Here is a 20,677-nt window from a genome sequence, read left to right as displayed (position 1 = left end):
GACCGCAACCGTCTGAAAGCGATATTTGCCAAAATTGGGGACCACTACAGCGAATCTATACAATGAAGTATTCATATCAAACTAATGAAGTATTCATATCTAAATAATGAAGCATTTATATCTAATAAATGAAGTACTCATATGTTGACAACATGAAATATTCATATTTAATTAATGAAGTATTTATACATATAAGAAATAATTTATACAATTCAAAATTAGACACCTCTTCTGGGATATCTCTTCCAAGACCTCTTCAATTCACTTAAAATCTTTTTTTATAGTAAGTATTCATACCTGACATTAATATTAATCATATATAACACATAATGAAATATTTATAACTAATTAATGTAGAGATGAAGTATTTATATCTAACAACATGAAATATGCATATCCAACTAATGGAGTATTCGTATCTTGCACTCTGACAACCTTCGCTGGGCTAGCATAGACCCCCTCCAATGATGCACCACGCTCTCCCCACCAGATCTCGACGATGCACCACGCTCTCCTCGTCGAATCTCAATGGTGCACCACGCTCTCCTCGTCGGATCTCAACGGTGCACCACGCCAAGAAAGAGAAGAGGCAGAGGCTGTGAAGACCGTGAAGAGCGCGATTTTTTTTTTGTTGATCGGTAGAGAAAGAGGGGTCAAAACAATTAGAAATACTAACTAGAATAAAGGAGATAGTTATCATAAGTAGTTAATGATCAGGAGACTGTTAGGAGACTAAAATGGGAGATGAAATCATTACTCAAAAAATAAATGCACGCATGATAACAATTGATTCTTACCTCTCTCTAAACTCATATGCTAATAAATGTGCATTACAATGTGTATTACACCCCCCTTCACATGCACCTATCCTCCAATCAATCATATATCATACAGTAGAAACATAGTCTACTTTGCAATAATATATTAAATGATAAAGTTTAATTAATTGATGAACCAAAACAACTAATAATATTTTGTTTACATCACAACCGAAGCATATATATTAAATACAAATAATTTTTTTATTTGGTATTTGGTGTAAGATAAAAAGGCCATAAAATAATTGGATTGCAATATAATTGTAATATTTTTTTTTGTAATTACAATTTATGTGTACCTCTTTTATAATATAAACTTAGAGGATAATATTTGTCATAAAAATCAGATTCTAAAAAACTAGTTTGAAATATATACTGTAACAATATGTGACACAAAAAAAGGGTAATTTGTCATGGAAATAATCATTAATATGTATGAACATACCTAATCCACCAATTAATTTTGCTTTGAAATACGTACACTTCAACTGAAAAGAGTAAAGATCGTTTCAATTAATTTTGCTTAATTAATATATGTTTGTATTCACTATCATAGTTACTATTTCAATTATTGAAAAAAGGACGGATTTCAAATTTAATATTATTTATGATAGGGAATTTTAATTACCTAATCATGAATGAACAATAAAATTAAGAGTTACTATTTCAATTATTGAATAAAGGACGGATTTCAAATTTAATATTCTTTATGATAGGGAATTTTAATTACCTAATCATGAAGGAACAATAAAATTAAGAGTTACTGACTCGCAAGTACATATACCAAATTATTATTTTTTTAACAATAATCAGAGCCTAATTTCTTATAAAATTAAATTAAAATTTATTTTTAATTAAATAAACAAAATTTGTGCAATAAAACCGTACATATCAACAGTGATACATCAATAATGTTACTCTTACCTCAAATGAACCTACCAACGGCTGGTGAACCTGATATAAGATTGGCCACACAATATAAATTAGTGTTTATCTATATGTTTGTCGTCACACTTTGCATTCCAAAATTAGGTCCATTACTTGTTTTTGTCTTCTTAGTGATATGTATATAGGAACTAATTTAAATCATATAAACTAGGGTGTGAATTTTATGGTGTAGGATGTAGGGTATGTATACAATATATACCCTACATAAATTACTTAGTCTGTCCTTGATCTGCATGCAATTAACAGTTAGCTCCACTTACTAATGTTTTTTACTACTTGATAATGATGTTGCTACTTGCTCAGTACGACAATTCAATTTTTGTTTTGACATGACGCATACTTAATATAAGTATATTTGACATTTTTGCGGGAGGTTTATGCAAGGTCTGTTTGGAAACCGATTGTCTAATCGATTGGGATATAGACTAATGGTGTTAGGAGACTCTATTGAGCAGACTTGGTCCAGGTTTAAGCGTTCAACTATGGTAGCTGGAATTCAAAATGAAAGATGTTGGATTATATGGTTTAGCATAACCATGTGGTTTGTGTGGGAGTAAAGGAATGAGAAGGTCTTTAGAGATAAGGTGTTGCCTTCAATGAATTTAGTTGAATGAATTCATGAAGAGGGAATTTTGTGGATGAAATTTTGCAAGGGAAAATTGAGATTAGATATGAAATGGTGCAAGAAGAGGAAATGGATGTATTTTTTATTATTTTTTTTCATTTTTGGTTTGGTAGCTTCTACCAACATTGTCAAAAAAGACATTTTGTGGGAGGTGTGATGCACGTTTATTAGTAGATGAGTCTCGCTAGAGAGAGGCAAGTCATAATCAATTGTCATCATCCATGTTTTTTTTTCTTTTTTGTTTCCTCTGACGTGTAAAGTGGTGTAAGGGACAAATTTCTAAAGAACTCTTCCTTGGACCTGTCTTTCTCGGCCATGTAGGTGACATCAAAGAAGAGAGAGAAGAAAGAGATAAATATTTGTTCTGTGGATTTATCGAGAGAGTTTATTAATTGTGAGAACGTTTAATTCCCGGTGGGTGCAAGTTCGTGCCGTTAATTATCTCAAGGACTAGTACGGTCCTTGAGTATCTCGTTCATTCAAGAATTTGACACCTATATAGGAAACTAAATACTAGGGTTAAGTCTCATATTTTTATTTTGTTTTCACCAGTGTGTGAGTATGTGTGTTGGGACCTATCATGCCATGATGCAAATGCAAAGTAGGAAATTTGATATCCTACTCTACTAATACACAAGCGTACTAATTATTCCTTCACCGTTGATTTCAAAGTTTCTTAGGCGTGAAAGGAAGATCTATTCCTTCTAAACAGGGGGTCGGTGTTTAACTAAAGTGGCTCTATATATGTCTCTCTGATTCAACCTAGACGAAATAGGTTTCCAGGTTTAAAGCCCAAAGGGGGACACACTTTAGACTCTTTCCTGAGAAGCTCTAGGTCTCCAAGCATAATTCGGGACGGCAAGATTCAAGGATTGGTTGTAAGGAGACCATCTAGTTTCGGGATTGAGCAACTAGGCTCTATCGGTGGTTTTAAGGTGACCATCCGGTCAGGGGCGGACGCAGGATTTTTGTCAGGACGGGGCAATAATCGGATGCAAATAGCATATCGGATTCAAACCCAATAGCTTATCGGGTACAATTCAACATAACAAAAAAAAATACCAATCAGTATAATAAAAATCCTAAATTACTTGAAAAAAATCAACAATTCAACATTTATAGGGAATTTGAAATCAACATTTTGGTTCAACTTGGCAGCCTCTGCCTTTGAATTAAAAAAAAAATAAAAAATAAAAACATTTTGGTTCAACTAATTTTCGCTATTTGGGATCAGCGCCTATTTGGGCTCCGCTAATTTGTTTCGCTCAGAGTTTATATTGGCTCCGTTCCGTCTATTAGAATTCCAAAATGGGTTACAAGAGGGCAATTTGAATTTCAGGGAGGGGCAGAGGTCCGAAAAACAGATTTTTAGTACTATTTTTGAAAATCCAGCGGGGGGCAGTTGACCCCCCCTGTGCTACAGTAGATCCGCCCCTGCATCCGGTATCAGGGAAGAGTTCATTTGGGACTCTTGGTTCAGGGTGGATCCAAAAGACATCCTTTAGTGATTATAAGGGTCTAACCGTCTTTGTTTTGATTTTGATTGTGTAAAATGAACTTTAGATCAGTCATGGGTCTGATCTAGGCTTTATTAGACTTGTTTTGTAAAAGACAAACAAGTAATATATTTACTGTCATCTATATGTTAAACAAAATTAAGTGGTGAAGAGAGACAAGATTCTGATGTCAATATATCTGTCCAGATTTTATATAAACCATGGATAGTAAAATACTTTGCTGAGAATTACAGTAGTATTGGAATGCTGTAATTGAGGAGCTAACTGTAAAAAGATGTAACCCCTAGACAGACATTGTCTAGTTTTCACAAAAACAAAAATAAAAAAGAATCTATTGGATCAATAACTAATACAACTTCTAGTGGATTCTGTCTGACCCGGTTGTACACAAATTAACATAACAAAAATAAAGTAACCTAACAATTGAACATATTACAAAACACAATCCTTACAATTAAGATATAAGCAAACAAAAAAAGGGTATAAACAAAATAACAGGTAGATCGATGAACTGCCCCATATTATACTTTATCACTAAAATTAATTATAAAATAGAGAATGTTTCATGGAGTTTACGCTAACAATGAAGCCTACCTCACATCTATTGTACATAATTCAGTTCTAATACTTAAATTAGTTAGTCCGTCCTTGAGTTGCATGCAAATAAATTTAGCTGCAGTCATTACTCGTTGATAATGATCTTGCTACTAACGACAATCCGATCGGTGTTTAACATGACGAATACTTAATAGAAGTATATATATTTGACATTTTGCGGGAGGTGTGATGCACGTCTATTAGTAGATGAGTCTAAAGAGAGGCAAGTCATAATCAATTGTTATCATCCATGTTTTTTTTTTTAAAGTGGTGTGATGCATGTTTTTTTTTTTCTAAAGAGAGGCAAGTCATAATCAATTGTAAAGTGGTGTTAGGGACAAATTTCTAAAGAGCTCTTCCTTGGACTTGTCTTCCTCGGCTATGTCGGCTATGTCAGTGACATCAAAGAAGAGAGATAAGAAAGAGATAAATATTTGTTCCGTGGATTTATCGAGAGAGTTTATTAATTGTGAGGACGTTTAATTCCGGGTGGATACAAATCAGTGGTTGGAAGGTGACCATCCAGTATCAGGGAAGAGTTCATTTGGGACTCTTGGTTCTGGGTGGAGCCAAAAGACATCCTTTAGTGATTATAAGGGTCTAACCATCTTTGTTTCGATTTTGATTGTGTAAAATGAACTTTAGATCAGACATGGGTCTGATCTAGGTGTTGATTTTATGATTTATGAGGAGATAATATTTATTGAACATAAAAGTTATATTTTACATTGGTCCTAGTCTCTATTAATTTATACAAGAACACTAACGGTTCTATTTATTGTACCGTTGGTACTCTACCTACTCTTACTGTACTGTTGGTACTTTTGCTGTCTAATGCTATTCTTCTTGAATTAATCTGAACCACTCGATCAATGATGATCAATGACGGAGATCTGTTCTATCACTCCATTATTTTTTGTTTTGTAATACAAGTCAACCGATATACACGACTCATGAAAGCATGTACGCGCTTTCTTCGGTAAAACAAGTGTAAATTTAAATTATAACATAGGAGACGAGTCAAGTTTGACATTAGCTTCGAGTTTAAATTCATAATGAAGTTTAGCCGAGTCAATTTGTTAATTAATAGCTCGTAATTGATACTTGAACCGTAAATTGACCAAAGGTGGTATATAGGCGTGCTATAGTTCTTGAACGATCAAATTGAGTATACCTATGTGGTTAATTCATGTTATGACAACTATATATATTTACTATATTTACTCTCAAGAGAAGATTCAATAATACACAAGTTGGATCCATATCATCTGTAGAAGACAAACAAGTAATATATTTACTGTTATCTATATGTTAAACAAAATTAAGGAAGTGGTGAAGAGAGACAGGATTCTGATGTCAATATATCTGTCCAGATTTTCTATAAACCATGGATTGTAAAATACTTTGCTTAGAATTACAGTAGTATTGGAGTGCTCTGACTATAGTAATATGGTATATATACCGTTAAATCTGCACAAAACCTATTTTCAACACTTATTTTCTTAGCTATATCACGGTTACAATTTAAGATTTGAGAATATTCTTCAAGACTATTTTCTTTTTGCCAAAATGTCAACTTTTTTTAAGAAAAAGGTTCTCCAAAATAAAAACACGTAGGTATTACAACCAAGAGCCATCACAGCAAATTAATGCAAAATTATGAGAGTACTACATTAAGTTTTTGCACTAAATTCTGTTAAAAAAGATAATAAGATTCTATTGGATCAATAACTAATACAACATTCTAATGAATTGTCTGACCCGGTTGTACACAAATTAACATAACAAAATAAAGTAACCTAACACTCGAAAATATTACAACACACAATCCTTACAATTAAGATATAAGCAAACTAAAAACGGAATAAACCAAATAACAGGTAGATCAATGAACTGCCCCATATTATAAGGTGGAGAGAACATCCATCATGATTTGGCGGGGACGATACATGGCTTCGAGTGGAACAGCCTTAGGAAGAGTCAAACCAGAATCTTCACTGGTGTCTATGAGTTCATCTCCAATCCTTTGCCAATCAAAGCACTGAATGAAGGTCCCTAATATAAGTCCCACTTCACGTATCGCTAGATCTTCTCCCGGGCACCTCCTCCTCCCCATTCCAAATGGTATCATCATCTTCTTGGCTTCTGCATTACCACTTTCAAATCTCTCAGGCATAAACTTGGTTGGCTCGTCCCACAGACTCGGGTCTCTGTGAATGTGATAAGCGTTGACCAAAAGCATTGTACCTTGTGGAATTTCATACCCTCCGATAGAAACATTTTCCCGAGATTGATGCGGTACGAGAAGGGGGCCACCGGGATAGAGACGGAGCACCTCATTAATGATGCAATGTAGATATGGCAGGTTAGGCATATCAGATTCTTCGACCAGCCGCTTGGTACCTACATGTGTGTCAATTTCAGCTGATGCCTTCTTGAGTACGTCCGGATTGTTTAATAGAAGAGTGATTGCCCATTCTGTTGTATTAAATATGGTATCAATTCCTGCTTGCAATAAGCTCTGTAAAAGAGGTGGTATAGTTATTTAGCAAACAATAACAAAAAAATCAGAAAAAAAATCATATTAATGTCCGAGGAATTTAATATATTTTTTTAAATTTGAAATTCCAACTTTATATATAAAGTGTTAATGACAATCCATTATTACTCACCATTGCAATTATCACGATAGTTGCATCGTCGCATTTTTCTGGGTTCTTCTTCTGCAGCTCGAGCATATTTGCAATCATGGTCCTGTTCTTTTGGTCTCCTGGCTTTCGATGCTCGTTGATGAGCTTCTGCATCATTTCTTTGTTTAACTCAGCCAAATGATTCAGCTTCTTGGTCGCTTTTGTGATGCCGAGAAACTTGAGAATCGGCATGAAGTCCTCTGCATTTGAAGCGCCACCCAAGATAAAGAACTCCCTCACTGCATCTCCGAACATTTTTTTCTCTTCCGAGTCCTCAATGTTGTCTCCGTAGAACCTTTTGCCGGCAATCATTGTCATCAGCAAATTAAGCGACAATTCAAAAAGCTTCACTTTAAGGTCAACTTTTTCAAAATAACTCAAACCCTTTGAATCAACAGAAGCATTCCAGGAATGCAATAGACGGCGAACCATGTCACGAACCTCCCCAACTCTGACATCTGAGGATGCGTGCAGCCGCTGTGCAGAGAGAAGCTCTGTATTTGCAATCTGGCGAACATTACGCCAATGTGGTCCATAATTGGCTTCACCGATGTGCTTGTAGTCGAAGGTGGCCTGCTTGACAGATGGCAAATTTACTCGGTTGGCAAAAGCCATGTCATTGGTGGTGAAACACTGCTCTGCCAAGATGCGAGAGGAGATGACAAGGACCGGGCGGGAACCGAATTTAAGAAACATTGCTGGGCCATACTTTTCAGATATGGAACCCAGAGTTTGGTGGAGGGGTTTCTTGAAGAGATAAAGGTGACCGATTACCGGAAGTGCCGGTGGGCTCGGTGGGACCTTTTTGTTCTTGTTATCTTTAGTACAAGAAAGCAGCAGTTTGATGAAGAGAAGAACAGAAAGGGAGAGAAGAATGCTTTGGTAAACGAAAATGGCCATGTCTTTTGCTTTTAGGCTAGTTTAGTGGTTTAAGCCTTTAAGGTTACCAGTTTGTATGGGTTTTGATGATATTCGTATCAGGAGGGAGTATTTAAAGAGGGAAGAGTCGGGGTGGGAACAAATAAGACAACCTAATTTTTAATTAACAAGTAAGAAAATGTTTTTGTACTGTTTATTTATAACCTAAGAGAGGCAGACCGACGTGAAACCCATGTGTCCCCAGCCGCTGGCCTCCTCTGACCCGCTAGCTCCCTCTTCTCCTCCCAGCTTCTTAGTCATCGCTCCCACTTCCTCTCCTCCTTGCTTCTTCGTCATCGTCCCCACCTTCTATCCCACCTCAGCTCTCCTACACAATCAGAGAGATGAGGCAGGAGATGCAGATCAACATGAAGTCCATGCAACTACTTGCATCCTCCTAGGTACAGAACTAAAAATATATAATATGGTAGGTGAAATTTGACATTATGGTTTGGAAAATCGGCTGAGTTCGAGTTGACTCTGTTGAGTTAACTTGGAATCGGAATGGTGTGATCCGAGTTTCACCCGAGTCTCGTGCCTAAGCGATTTTTTCATCAAAATTTGATTGAACAGTGTTAGTCAATTTTTGCCCTGAGTCATTCTGAGTCAGACCGAGTCAAGCCGATTCCTTTACTGATTTTACGTTTTTGAGTCAGACCAAGTCAAGCCGATTCCTTTACTGATTTTACATTTTTTTTTAAAGCTCGTTGATACTTGATAGTTGACAGTTGTTGATGTACGGCCATGAAATGGAGAGAAAGTAGTCAGAAGTCCCTGTATGTATGTATATGTGTGTATATATATATATATATATATATATATATATATATATATATATATATATGAGTAGAACTAGAATGTTCTTAAGTTCATCAAGTTTCTTAGTGAACTCAAGTCTAAAACTCATCAAATCGGCTTCAAATGACGAATCCGAATCATTGAAACCCATCTACTTTACGAGTGATGCGTCTACATGTGAAAATTTTAAACATTTGAATTAATTTAGTATAAAGTCAAGCGATCAAAATTAGAAGGTTAATAAATTAATTTTAATGCATTTATGTTTTGAATTTTTTTGACCACTTGACTCTATGCAAAATTAATTTCAAAATTATATTTTTTTACATATAGACGCATCACTCATAAGTTAGACGACTTTTAATAGTTTGGATTCGTCATTTGAAGCCAATTCGATGGGATTTACACTTGAGTTCACCAAGGAGTTTGGTGAACTTAAGAACACCCTAGTTCTACTATATATATATAGGAGATCGGCTAAAATGAACCATGGTCTAAAACGCGTTGGTGCTCCATGGCACTATATTTCTATTTTAAAAATCCAAACAACCGATCCGAACCGTTCAACACACTAGTGAAAAAACTAAAATTAGGATAAGTTATTTACGCACATTAGGATCGGAATTTAACCGATCTTGATCCAGGTGATACTAATACTAAACTAATATGAATTGGTTAAACAACCAATCCTAAAAGTTTGAATTAGGATCGGTTGTTTCAAATAACCGATCCTAATAGTACTATTAGGTTCAGTTATTTTCAACAACCGATCCTAATGGGTGTTAATCTTGATCGGTTGTTTAAAATAACCGATCCTAATAGTACTAATTAGGATCGGTTATTTGAAACAACTGATCCTAATTCGAGTTCCGCCGAAAAAAAAAGAATTAGGATCGGTAGTTTTAAATAACCGATCCTAATAATACTATTAGGATCGATTATTTGAAACAACCGATCCTAATTCTTTTTTTTCTTTCTTTCTTTCTTTCTTTCTTTCAGAACCAATATTTTGTGAATCCAGATATAATGCATTACATATTATAACAAGAAATTTAAATCCAAAAAATTTAATTAACAAACATACAAGTGACTGATTGAGCTATTTCTTCAATTAACACACATTTATGCAATTAATGTAAAGCACAACAATAAAAAAAAATAATTACCTCTTTTGCAATCACATCACTTGAGATTAGAAAAGACCTGAAAAATAAAAACAAAGGAAACAATTAGATGGAAATTCATTTTTCAATAAAAAAAAATACAAAAAAAGTGTTTTAAACGTATAATAATGATAAAATTAGATAAAGCTAATACCGTGATAGTTGATCGGCCGGATGATTAAGTAACTTGAGCGAGATGTCCTCAAGACTGTAAAATAATATACAAAGACCATTAATTAATTTTTGAAACAATAAAAAAAATAAAAACTGACACAATTGAGCCGGAGGTGCGAGAGGCTCGGCTTTGAGGGGGAGAGACGGAGACAGAGATCGGTTATTAGGATTAGTTGTTTCAAAAAAACGATTCTAATAGTACTATTAGGATCGGTTATTTGAAACAACATATTCTAATTCTTTTTTTTTATGCAGAACCAACATTTTGTGAATCCATATTATAATGCATTAGGATCGGTTATTATAAACAACCTATCCTAACATATGAACTATTAGGATCGGTTGTTTATAATAACCGATCCTAATACTATTGGGATTGGTTATTATAAACAACTGATCCTAATGGTGCATATATTAGGATCGGTTCACTAAAAATACCAATCTAAATAGTTTTTAGGATCGGTTTTTTCACCCGATCCAGGTAGGTATTAGTATTAGTGGTTTAATATAGCCGATCCAGATAGGCCGATCCTAATTCCAGTTTTTCCACTAGTGACTCTATATTGAAATGTGCTTGGAGACCAAATTTTACATTTTTTGGAATTTTTTTTACTATTTATTAAGTCGCATTGAAAATTGCAGATCCGACGGTTCAGAAATTTTTATTGTTCACAACAAAACAATAATTTTCAAAGTGGCTTAATAAGTAGTAAAAAAATTCCAAAAAATGAAAAATTTAGTCTCCAAGCACATTTCAATATAGAGATCACATCTAACGGTTCAGATCGGTTGTTTGGACTTTCAAAATGAAAATATGGCGTGGAATACAAATGCGTGATGCTCCATGGCTAACCCAAGTCAATCTCTCTCTCTATATATATAGATAGATAGAGTAAGGATACCATACATTGCAATGCATAGGCATTTTTGTACATTGGACTATAAATCACCGGATTCAAAGTCCAAATAACCGATCCAAACCGTTCATCTTGTTCTCCATATTAATATGTGTTTGGAGACCAAATTTTATGTTTTTGGAAATTTTTTACTACTTTTTTAGATTTATTGAAAATCATTGTTTTTCAGACAAATCTGGATCATAAAAAAACAGCGATTTCAATAAATCTAAAAAATAGTAAAAAATTTCTAAAAAATATAAAATTTGGTCTCCAAACACATATTATTATGGAGAACAAGATGAACAGTTTGGATTGGTTATTTGGACTTTGAATCCGGTGATTTATAGTCTGATGTACCAAAATGTCTATGCATTATAATGTATGGTAGCCTTACTCTGTGAGTAGGTTCAAATGCCTCCATCATGACTTCATTTTTTAAAGCTTTAATAACTCAAAATATAAATGAAAAATGTCAAAATAAAACTGTTAGATGTGATCTATGTTATTTTCTCCATATGCTCATAAAATATTATCACATTTCAATTTTATTTTTATGGGAATTAATAAGTTGAAAAATCAACGTCTATAAATTATCAACAGTAATACATTTTTTTACAATCTCTTGATGACAACCAAAATAAAATTGAAATGTCTTAATATTTTACATGTGCATAGATAAAAATGATATAGATTATATCCAATGGTTTTATTTTGGAGTCCGGCTAGTATGACATTAGTGTCATATGACACTAACTTCAAAATTGATTAAATAGACTTCAAACGATTAATTCAAACCGTTCAAACCGATTTACTTTATGAGTGATGTATTTACATGCAAATTTTTTATATTTTCAAGTTAGTTTTGTATCAAATCAAGCGGTAAAAATGTTGAAAAATGAATGTATTAAAATTAACTTAAAAAGTCACTCATTTGACCGCTTGACTTGATACTAAATAAATTCAAAATTTTATAAATTTTCATGTAAACGCACAACTAATAAAGTAGATCAGTTTGAATGATTTGGATTCACCGTTTGAAGTTGATTCGATAGGTTTTGGAGTTGGTGTTATACAGGCTTAAATAACATGCACTGATGTTATACTAGTCATACTCTTCATTATTTGGACCTGTACAACAACGACGAGATGATCCCAACTAGCTCGGCATAGCTTTCGGCAATAAAATGTTGTAATACTTGTATTATATTACATAATTAGTGGATTATTTGGGTGTAATCTTTTGTTTTAATATAGTTTTTTGACAAATTATTAGTTTAACAAAAAAAATCTTATTTTTTTAGTACAAAAAACTTTAGCCAAGAAAAAAATTCTAGTTTCCGATCAGATTGGCCGATTTCAACTAATTTATCCGATTTTAATTTCACGGTCAAGTGACCAATTCCCATTTTCAGAACCATGATTTGAATCCAAGAACTCTCACAACCACAATAAACAACTATAACCATTAGGCTAAAAGCAAATATTTTATATTTTTTAAAGGGACTGAAGCATAGGTGGCTTTGCACCCTCTGGAGTACACTAAGATCTGCATGTGCCTTCTCCACCATGTTCCCTCTCCTCCTCCCAGCTCCTCTATCGCCGCTCCCTCAACCTCTCTCGCCTCCTCTCTCCTATGCCATCAGAGAGATGAGGAGGCAGAAGCATATCACCTCCAACAAATCCTGGGTCTGAAAGAGCACTCTCGGAAGCCAAACCGTTCAAAATAAATTTCATTACCGGTTTTCCAGCAGTGATGACGTTAAAGATATCATCCATCATTAACTATTTAAAATCATCGTTGAATGCAATATTAATCATTGACAGTTCTCATACAGTAATTGTTTGTGAAGAAACATCAACTATAATTGTTGTCATATAAAGATAATTCAGGAAGAATTGTCATGATTGTTAGTTGTATACAATTTTTTGATACTTTGTTTGACATAATTTGCAAAATATACATTAGTTGAATTTAACCATTTACATGATTGAGTGAGTTTGTAGGTTCAAGGCTTTAATTGCAAGATTAATAATGAAGAATCAAAGATAGGTTCAAGATCTTAACTGCAAGATTTCTATGAAGAAGTACCAAGATTCATGAAGAGCTTAGTTACAAGAAATATTTCAAGAACTGAAGAAGTCAATAAGACTTAACGAAGCTATAGAGCTATATATTTATAACAATCAAGTAGTTAAATAAAGTATATTTGAGGACTGTTGATTTGTGAAGCATATGCTCTGAACGGACCAAATCGTATGGAATGGATTAAATAGTAAGATAACATAAAGTTCTAGTTTGGTTCCATCCAGGACGGATGACATCCGTTAGAACACTAATTAAGTTTTGTGGGATAAATTGTATTAACAATTATGAACTGACAAACATTGAGAACGGTTAATATCAATTTAATTAAATTGCGGAAACCCTAATTTCAATATTCGTACAAACTGTTATAATGGATCACTTCTGTTAGAACGGATCACAAGTTGTATCATTTCTTTTTATGTAATAGAAAAGGGGCGCCGATGAGAATTCTCTATCCCAGAGTTGTATCATTTCTCTAATTTTACTCTATTTACTTGTGCATGCTTGCTTAACAATTATTTAACTTGTTAGTTTAGAGGGTTTAACCGACAAACGTCTAAGAGTCTTTAAAACTCCCTATTAAGCCTCTTCTAGATACCGTTAGGGACTACAATGATTATTTCATGCATGAACCTCATAACATAATTTCCACTTCCCCAAAAATAAAATATCAATATGGTTTCTAATTTCTGAAAATAATTGTTAATTTTTAAAGAACAGAAAAAAAATAATTAATAATATCAGATTAAATATATTTGGTATAAAAAATTTATGATAATATTTATCGAGCATATAACTTTCATAGTTTTACATTTGTCAGTGATGGTGTACGATTACACTAATGATGTTCTTTAATTAGAAGTCAAATTAATTATATACCAAGAAAAAAATTATAAATAAATGATAATGTCAGCATATTTTGTCTGAGCTAATAATAACTTAATTATGGGGTATTAATTATGACTGTTCATTTAGGGTATGTTCGGTTTCAAAATATGAATAGCTAGAAGAGTCAAATCAATAATAACTATCGTTTGTTTTATTAGAATAATCAAATCTCATAACTCTTAGCAATAGCCTATTCAAATTAATACGATAAAAAATTTGAATTCTTTATTCTAACTATTCCAATCTAACCAAACACTGAATAGACTATTCTGAATAATCTAACTCCAAAACTATTCTATTTTCAACTCAAGTACTGAACATAACCTTAAACATGGGGTCCGTGAATTATTTGCCAGCTGAACTAACTGCCATGGTGCATCATTTTCATTGAACAGTACGTTGATGCCAGTTTATTTTAAGTGGTTGTGTGATTTATAATTTAGAAAGACTTTTTTTTTAAAAGATATTGCTTTCTAACTATTTCTATTGACTCGCGTGTCCATCCATCGCGTTCTCTTCTTTAGTAATAATTAATTTCTGATGTGGCTAGCTGCTAAAAGAAATTGAAAGTTAATTGTACAGTATTATAGAAGGTTAAAAATTAAATGAACATAATAATTTCTATTTAATACTTAACAATAACTGTTTTTAGTTTCTCTAAATAGGAGTACTACTTTATTTAAGGCCGTGGTAATTAAGTGGCTGGTAACTGTGGTTGCATATTAAAATATCTTGGTACTGTTGTGGGGAGCAACCCACATGCTTCATTATTCACAGAATGAACGGGGAACACGGATCACTGTCAAACAAAACATTTACTGAATCCAAATCCAACATGCACCAGAAATACAGTCTTAATGGAATACTGGCCCAGTTATTGATATTTCTATCACGGACCTAAATATCAACAGTGGAGATCTTCGCAACCGGGTCTGGATAAGTATTATCTCTGGTGACATCAAAATATGATTTGTGAAGTTTGATAATTTCTTCTAGTACCTTATTAACCATTTTGTTTTTTATTTTTTGTTGGCTTAAAAATGGCTAAAATGATTTTTCTAAATAAATTTGTGTTAAACATATATATGCCAACAAAAATAGTAAGTTAACTCTCCTGGTTATGATGAGTGCTGAGCTAGTTATACAATACTAAATAGTTTTGATTATTAATTAGCTTCAAATGAGGATTGAAGTCTTTAATTTGTCTCCGGTGTAAGAATTAGATTTCAAACTTATGACCTCTCATACGTAAAGTACTATCTTAACTAACTGTATCACTCATGGTTATATAATTGATATTTTCATTTTAGTTTTGAAGGATAAATTTTTATCATGGCCGACTATAAGAATCTGTCATTATCCGCGTTATTTCTAAAGAACTGTGTTTGATTTGTATTTTTTGTTTTTTAAAAAAACTGTTTATATCCATGTTTGTGTTGGACCCTAAAATAAATTGGTAATGGCACGGGGAAATATGTAACCCTAGTTCTCGCATTTCTTGAAATATGTAATCCTAGTTCTCGCATTTCTTGAAATACCATGAAAATATATTGTGGTTATCAGAAAATAAAATTCATGGTTAAATTCTACAAAGAAAATCATGAATTTTCATATAAAGCACCACTCCTAAGTCTAACTCTTTAACGGTTGAATTTATACAAATTTGTAAAGTTACGGAGACATTTATGGGTGCTCAAAGGCTGGGAACACTTAGCGTGGCCCAAAAAGGCCTAGGTGAACTTACTGGGAAGCCCAAGCAGTATGTTTTTGCACTAACAGGGCCCACTGACATTTCTCTTAGCTCACATACGCCACGACCACACAAGGGAAGAAGTGTTGCTTCTAATTTTTGCACCGACAATACGGGCCCCACGCATCAGAGGCCCCCCTGCTCTCTCTGCGCCTCGCGACCGTGCGGCCTTCCCCAACTGAACTCGGATTACAAAGACCATACTATGCATGGTACCTCGGTCTACCTAAACCAGACACAGCTCAGACTCAAACACTGGACAAACCGTCCCCCCACTGAGGGACTGACAGCGGGCCCGCCTTGTCAGTTCCCTCTTCCGCCTCCTCCCTGACATCACCGCACGACGAAAAAATAAGAAGAAAATGGAAAACGAGGACAGCATTGGTGGGAGGAAGGCAACAAACAACTCAATTCGACCTCTCGTGACCTAGAAACAAAGAGAAACCGAGCAGTGCCTCTCGAACCACGTCAACTGAACTAGCAAATTGACTCGATAAAACCCAAATTGAGGATTAGAACATGTTCTACACCCTCTCACGATGCACCCTGGTCAATTATACAAAACAAAAGGGAGAGACACCTCTCCAGGCATCCGGTTCATATCGCAAGGATCAAATGAGGCTATGGCTATGATCAGTTTTAAATGGAATCTCTTCAATCGATTAAACCTATTAGCAAACACCTGGATACAGTGGGTCAGTGCCACAATTGATCTCTTATAGTACAAATTGAAAGCTTGAGAGGTAAGATACACCTTGGTGCATGATAAAGGGTTGATGTACATCCCTTGTGGAACATCCTCACAGCTGGAGGCATACAAGACAGGATGGATCACTTTAAAGGCAGCCAAGTCCTCAAATGCACCACAATGTTTACATAGCTGTTGCTTGCATAAAAGAAAGAATGGGAGGACATATGAGCAAAAGTACTTGTTAAATGACATGTACAGTGATGTCCCATGACATGATCATTCAGTGAGCACTCATGCATAAAATCCACTGTTTCATATTGAAATATGTGAAGAAATGCAATTATGTAAAGATGCAGGGGCCCGTGTAAAAGTATGTTATTCTGATAATATGAAGATCTGTCAAGATAATTGGCTACATTTTTTGTATAATGAAAGAGGTTTGTCAGAGGTTTTAATGGTACAGGTAATATTTGATCCATGGTATAAAACTGTCAACCAGACCATGTAAACACTGTGCATACACATACACAACCAACACAGTGCCTGTACCAGTCTTGGCATACACATGCACTAGAAATACAGTCTTGGAATACTGGCCCAGTTATTGATATTTCTATCACAGACCTAAACTATAAGATGAAGGTTTCTAATTTATTTATTCTTTTGATTTTTTTTTTATTATAGACCGGGTCTAGATAAGTAGTATCTCTGGTGACATTAAAATCTGATTTGTGTTGAAGTTTCGATAATTTCTTCTAGTACCTTATTAGATAGTACAAGTGTACAACCATACCATTTAGCTTTTGTTTTTTTGTTGGCTAAAAATTGGCTAAAATGTTTTTTCTAAATAAATTTGGGTTAAACTTATATATGCCAACAAAAATATAGTAAGTTAACTCTCCTGGTTATGATGAGTGCTGAACTAGTTATATAATACTAAATGGTTTTGATTATTTAGCTTGAAATGAGGATTAAAGTCTATAATTTGTTTCCGAAGTAACAATTAATTAGATTTCAAATCTATGACCTCTTATTAGTAAAGTACTATCTTAACTAACTGTTCCACTCATAGTTATCTCATGTTTTCATTTTAGCTTTAAATGATAAATTTTTATCAACTGACCGACTACAAGAATCTGCCACTATCTGTGAGAGTAAAAAAAATGACTATTCCAGATATTAAGCTAACAGAAATTTCTAATTTTAAGAACAGAAATATCTGAGACAATACTAACACTGTTAAGCACTTTATACCCTCTCAGATTGTGAGAGATTTGTGTAGTCGTTGATAGCCTCTTAACTAGAGCACAAGAAAGGTGAGACACTGGTACTAAAACTCTTGTCATAAATGTTGTGCCAAATGCACATCCTTGGAGTACGAATTCACATCCCCTCAGGTTACCTTACTGAGTACAATTAAATTAGACGGTCTAAGGATTGGATTTTTTTTTTTTTTTAACTTGGTACGAATCTCAAAGCACAAATAATACTACGTACCCCCTCCATCATCCCGAACAGGCACCGGCTGATATTAAATTTGGGCTGTCTGTTTCAATTTTTTTGAGTCAGCTGCGTACAAGTTGGACACTAAAGGTGCTCCAGAGATTGTCATATGGGACAAGGACCGTGATCAAATTAGGTTCAGAACTGGAATGTGGAATGGGATATATTTTAGTGGGATGACCCAGATGTTAACTTATACTGATATGTTTACTTTCTTGCTTGTGAGAGATAAAGATGAGGTGTCATATGGATTCGAGGCTAAATCAACCCTGATTTTGTCCCGACTAATAATGAATGATGCTGGTGTAGTGCAGCGGTTGCTTTGGGACGCAGATCAACAGAGTTGGAAAGAGCTCTGGTCAATGCTAACAGATGAGTGTGATAACTATGGGAAATGTGGTGCTTTCAGTATATGTGAGCCTAATAGTATGGGTGTTTGTAGTTGTCTCAGACGATTTGAGGCAGTGACACCAACCAAGTGGAACATGAGAGATTATTCAGGAGGGTGCAAACGACAAACCCCAATAGGATGTACTGGTAACAGTGATGGGTTTTATGCTCTAAAAGGGGCGGAGTTACCATATTCCCATAATGCAACTGTAGATGCTAATATAAGTGTTGAGGAGTGCAGGAGGAGGTGCTTGATGAATTGTTCATGCTTGGCTTATTCCCCTTCAGATATAAGGGGAAAAGGAAGCGGGTGTGTTATGTGGAACACTGAACTGGTTGACATCAAGTATGTCACTGGTGGGCTAGACATCCTATATGTGAAGGTTTCAAAGTCTGAATTGGGTATAAATATCTTTATTTTCATGAATTGTTTCTCTTCTATTGAAGGAAAAAAAAAATTGGGTTTTGATAAATGCCTATATAAATGCAGGAACAAGTAACAAAAGGAAGCTGGAAATAATAATCGGAACAATAACAAGCATCATAATATCAGGTCTTTTAATATGCTTATTTGGATATCTACTCAAGAGGAAGAAGATGAAATCTACAAAACAAGGTAAACAGATTGTGCAAATCAAATTTACTGTAGCTTTGTGATCTCTAACCTTCATAATTTATTTAGAAATCATATTTTCTATAGATAAAACCAAAAGGTCCCTGGCACAAAATGACTCGGTCAAAGGTACAGACCTCCCTATTTTTGACATGGAGACGATATTGCAAGCCACTGACAATTTTTCAAAAACAAATGAAGTAGGACAAGGCGGTTTTGGCATTGTCTACAAGGTATTATTTTTATTTGAATCCTGCTCATGTTCAGCTTTAAGAAGACTTCTGACAATCTATCTTTTTCAAAAAAAAAAAAAAATTGTCAAATGAAAGTATTTGGCCAGGAAATTGCAGTGAAACGGCTCTCCATGAAATCATCACAAGGATTCAAGGAGTTCATGAATGAAGTTACGCTGATTGCCAAGCTACAACATAGGAATCTTGTTAAACTCCTTGGATGCTACATTGACAACAACGAGCGAATATTAATCTACAAGTTCATGACCAACAAAAGTTTAGATTTCTTCATATTCAGTACGCAGCTGACTTCACAACATTTGATACGGATCCCTTGGAGTACTGTGCCTTGTCATGTGCTTAAGTAGGATATGCTTCAATTGTCATATAATGTGAGTTTGATTTGATAACTTTATCAAATGTTGTTGGAAATTGTAACTCATTTGATAAATAGTGGAACTTACCAAGAATTTAATCAAATTTTATTATAAACGGGTGCTAATTTTTTTTTTCAAAGTGATTTGTTCCGTAGAAATGTTAAGTATCGCTGCCTTAAACCCGGTAGCTTGCAAACTACAGAAACAAATATATTCTAGAGAGAGAGAGAGAGTAGTTTTTATTATGCATTTATTTTGCTGTTTAAGGAATGTACTAATGATGTAATTGGGGTGAAGTTGTGTGTGTCAGAATGATGTAACAGACATTTGATTCTTTTGATATAATAATAGGGCCTAATAATATATGTCTTGGCAGCTGCACAGCGGTTGCCAAGATTTAAAAAAGAAAAGAAAAAAAAGAGAGAGTAGTCATCAGTTCCACCTTAATGGCAAGTAGGACTCCATATTTTGGGCTCAAACGGGCCTTGGTTAAACTTGTCGTGTATTGTAGCATCATATTTTGGGCTCAGACCAGAATTTGACTAGAAATTCTCGAATGTAAAAAAGAAACAATTTCGGCTTCCAATTTGTCAGCTCAAAGTTTGAGTGTTTCTTTATCCCTCTTTCTTTTAATTTCTCTCACCCCCTTGTATCTCCTCACCAGTGGTTTATGTCTCCTGTAGTTTAGACCAGATGGAATGGAAGCACTGGGGAGGCTGAAGAGAGTGCTTGTTTTCGTCTCATGGCATCTCCTTCCCTTCTTCGTATTTCTCTTTTCGTTTACTCAACTTTCTTGAAAAAGAAAAAAACAACAACTTAGTTTTTTTTTTTCCTTTTTTTCTTTAGAAATGATATTTTGCTCACTTTGCCTCAATTACTATTAAATTTACTCAACTTCTTTTTCTTTTGTAATAGAGGAAATTTTATATATAAATGCCACTCAAAATGGCAAAGTTAAAGGGATGCACTTGAGGTGTTCGAGGAAATGCTAATGAAATT

The 20,677-nt window shown here is 34.3% G+C and overlaps 3 protein-coding genes across 3 annotated transcripts in view; 2 read left to right on the top strand and 1 right to left on the bottom strand.

The window, feature by feature from the left end:
- The window catches only part of LOC144560652 (uncharacterized), an 81,855-nt gene that overhangs the window by 44,798 nt on the left and 16,380 nt on the right, over positions 1-20,677 (top strand). The window lies entirely within an intron of this gene.
- On the bottom strand, positions 4,365-8,133 carry LOC144560581 (cytochrome P450 81Q32-like). Its single transcript, XM_078309812.1, has 3 exons — positions 7,178-8,133; positions 6,400-7,026; positions 4,365-4,419 (listed from the first exon to the last, which is right to left on the bottom strand). Exons 1-2 carry the CDS (start codon positions 8,093-8,095, stop codon positions 6,409-6,411), a joined length of 1,536 nt encoding a protein of 511 aa, XP_078165938.1. The 5' UTR covers positions 8,096-8,133; the 3' UTR covers positions 4,365-4,419; positions 6,400-6,408.
- LOC144560214 (receptor-like serine/threonine-protein kinase SD1-8) lies at positions 8,307-19,669 on the top strand. Its single transcript, XM_078309390.1, has 5 exons — positions 8,307-8,514; positions 18,132-18,857; positions 18,946-19,071; positions 19,156-19,301; positions 19,409-19,669. The coding sequence occupies exons 1-5, from the start codon at positions 8,307-8,309 to the stop codon at positions 19,667-19,669; spliced, it is 1,467 nt and encodes a 488-aa protein (XP_078165516.1).

The sequence above is a fragment of the Carex rostrata genome, chromosome 10 (genome assembly GCF_964058835.1).
Source record: "Carex rostrata chromosome 10, lpCarRost1.2, whole genome shotgun sequence".
NCBI classification, from domain to species: domain Eukaryota; kingdom Viridiplantae; phylum Streptophyta; class Magnoliopsida; order Poales; family Cyperaceae; genus Carex; species Carex rostrata.
The sequence above is the reverse complement of the archived record's forward strand: the minus strand, read 5'-3'. Positions and strand labels throughout refer to the sequence as shown.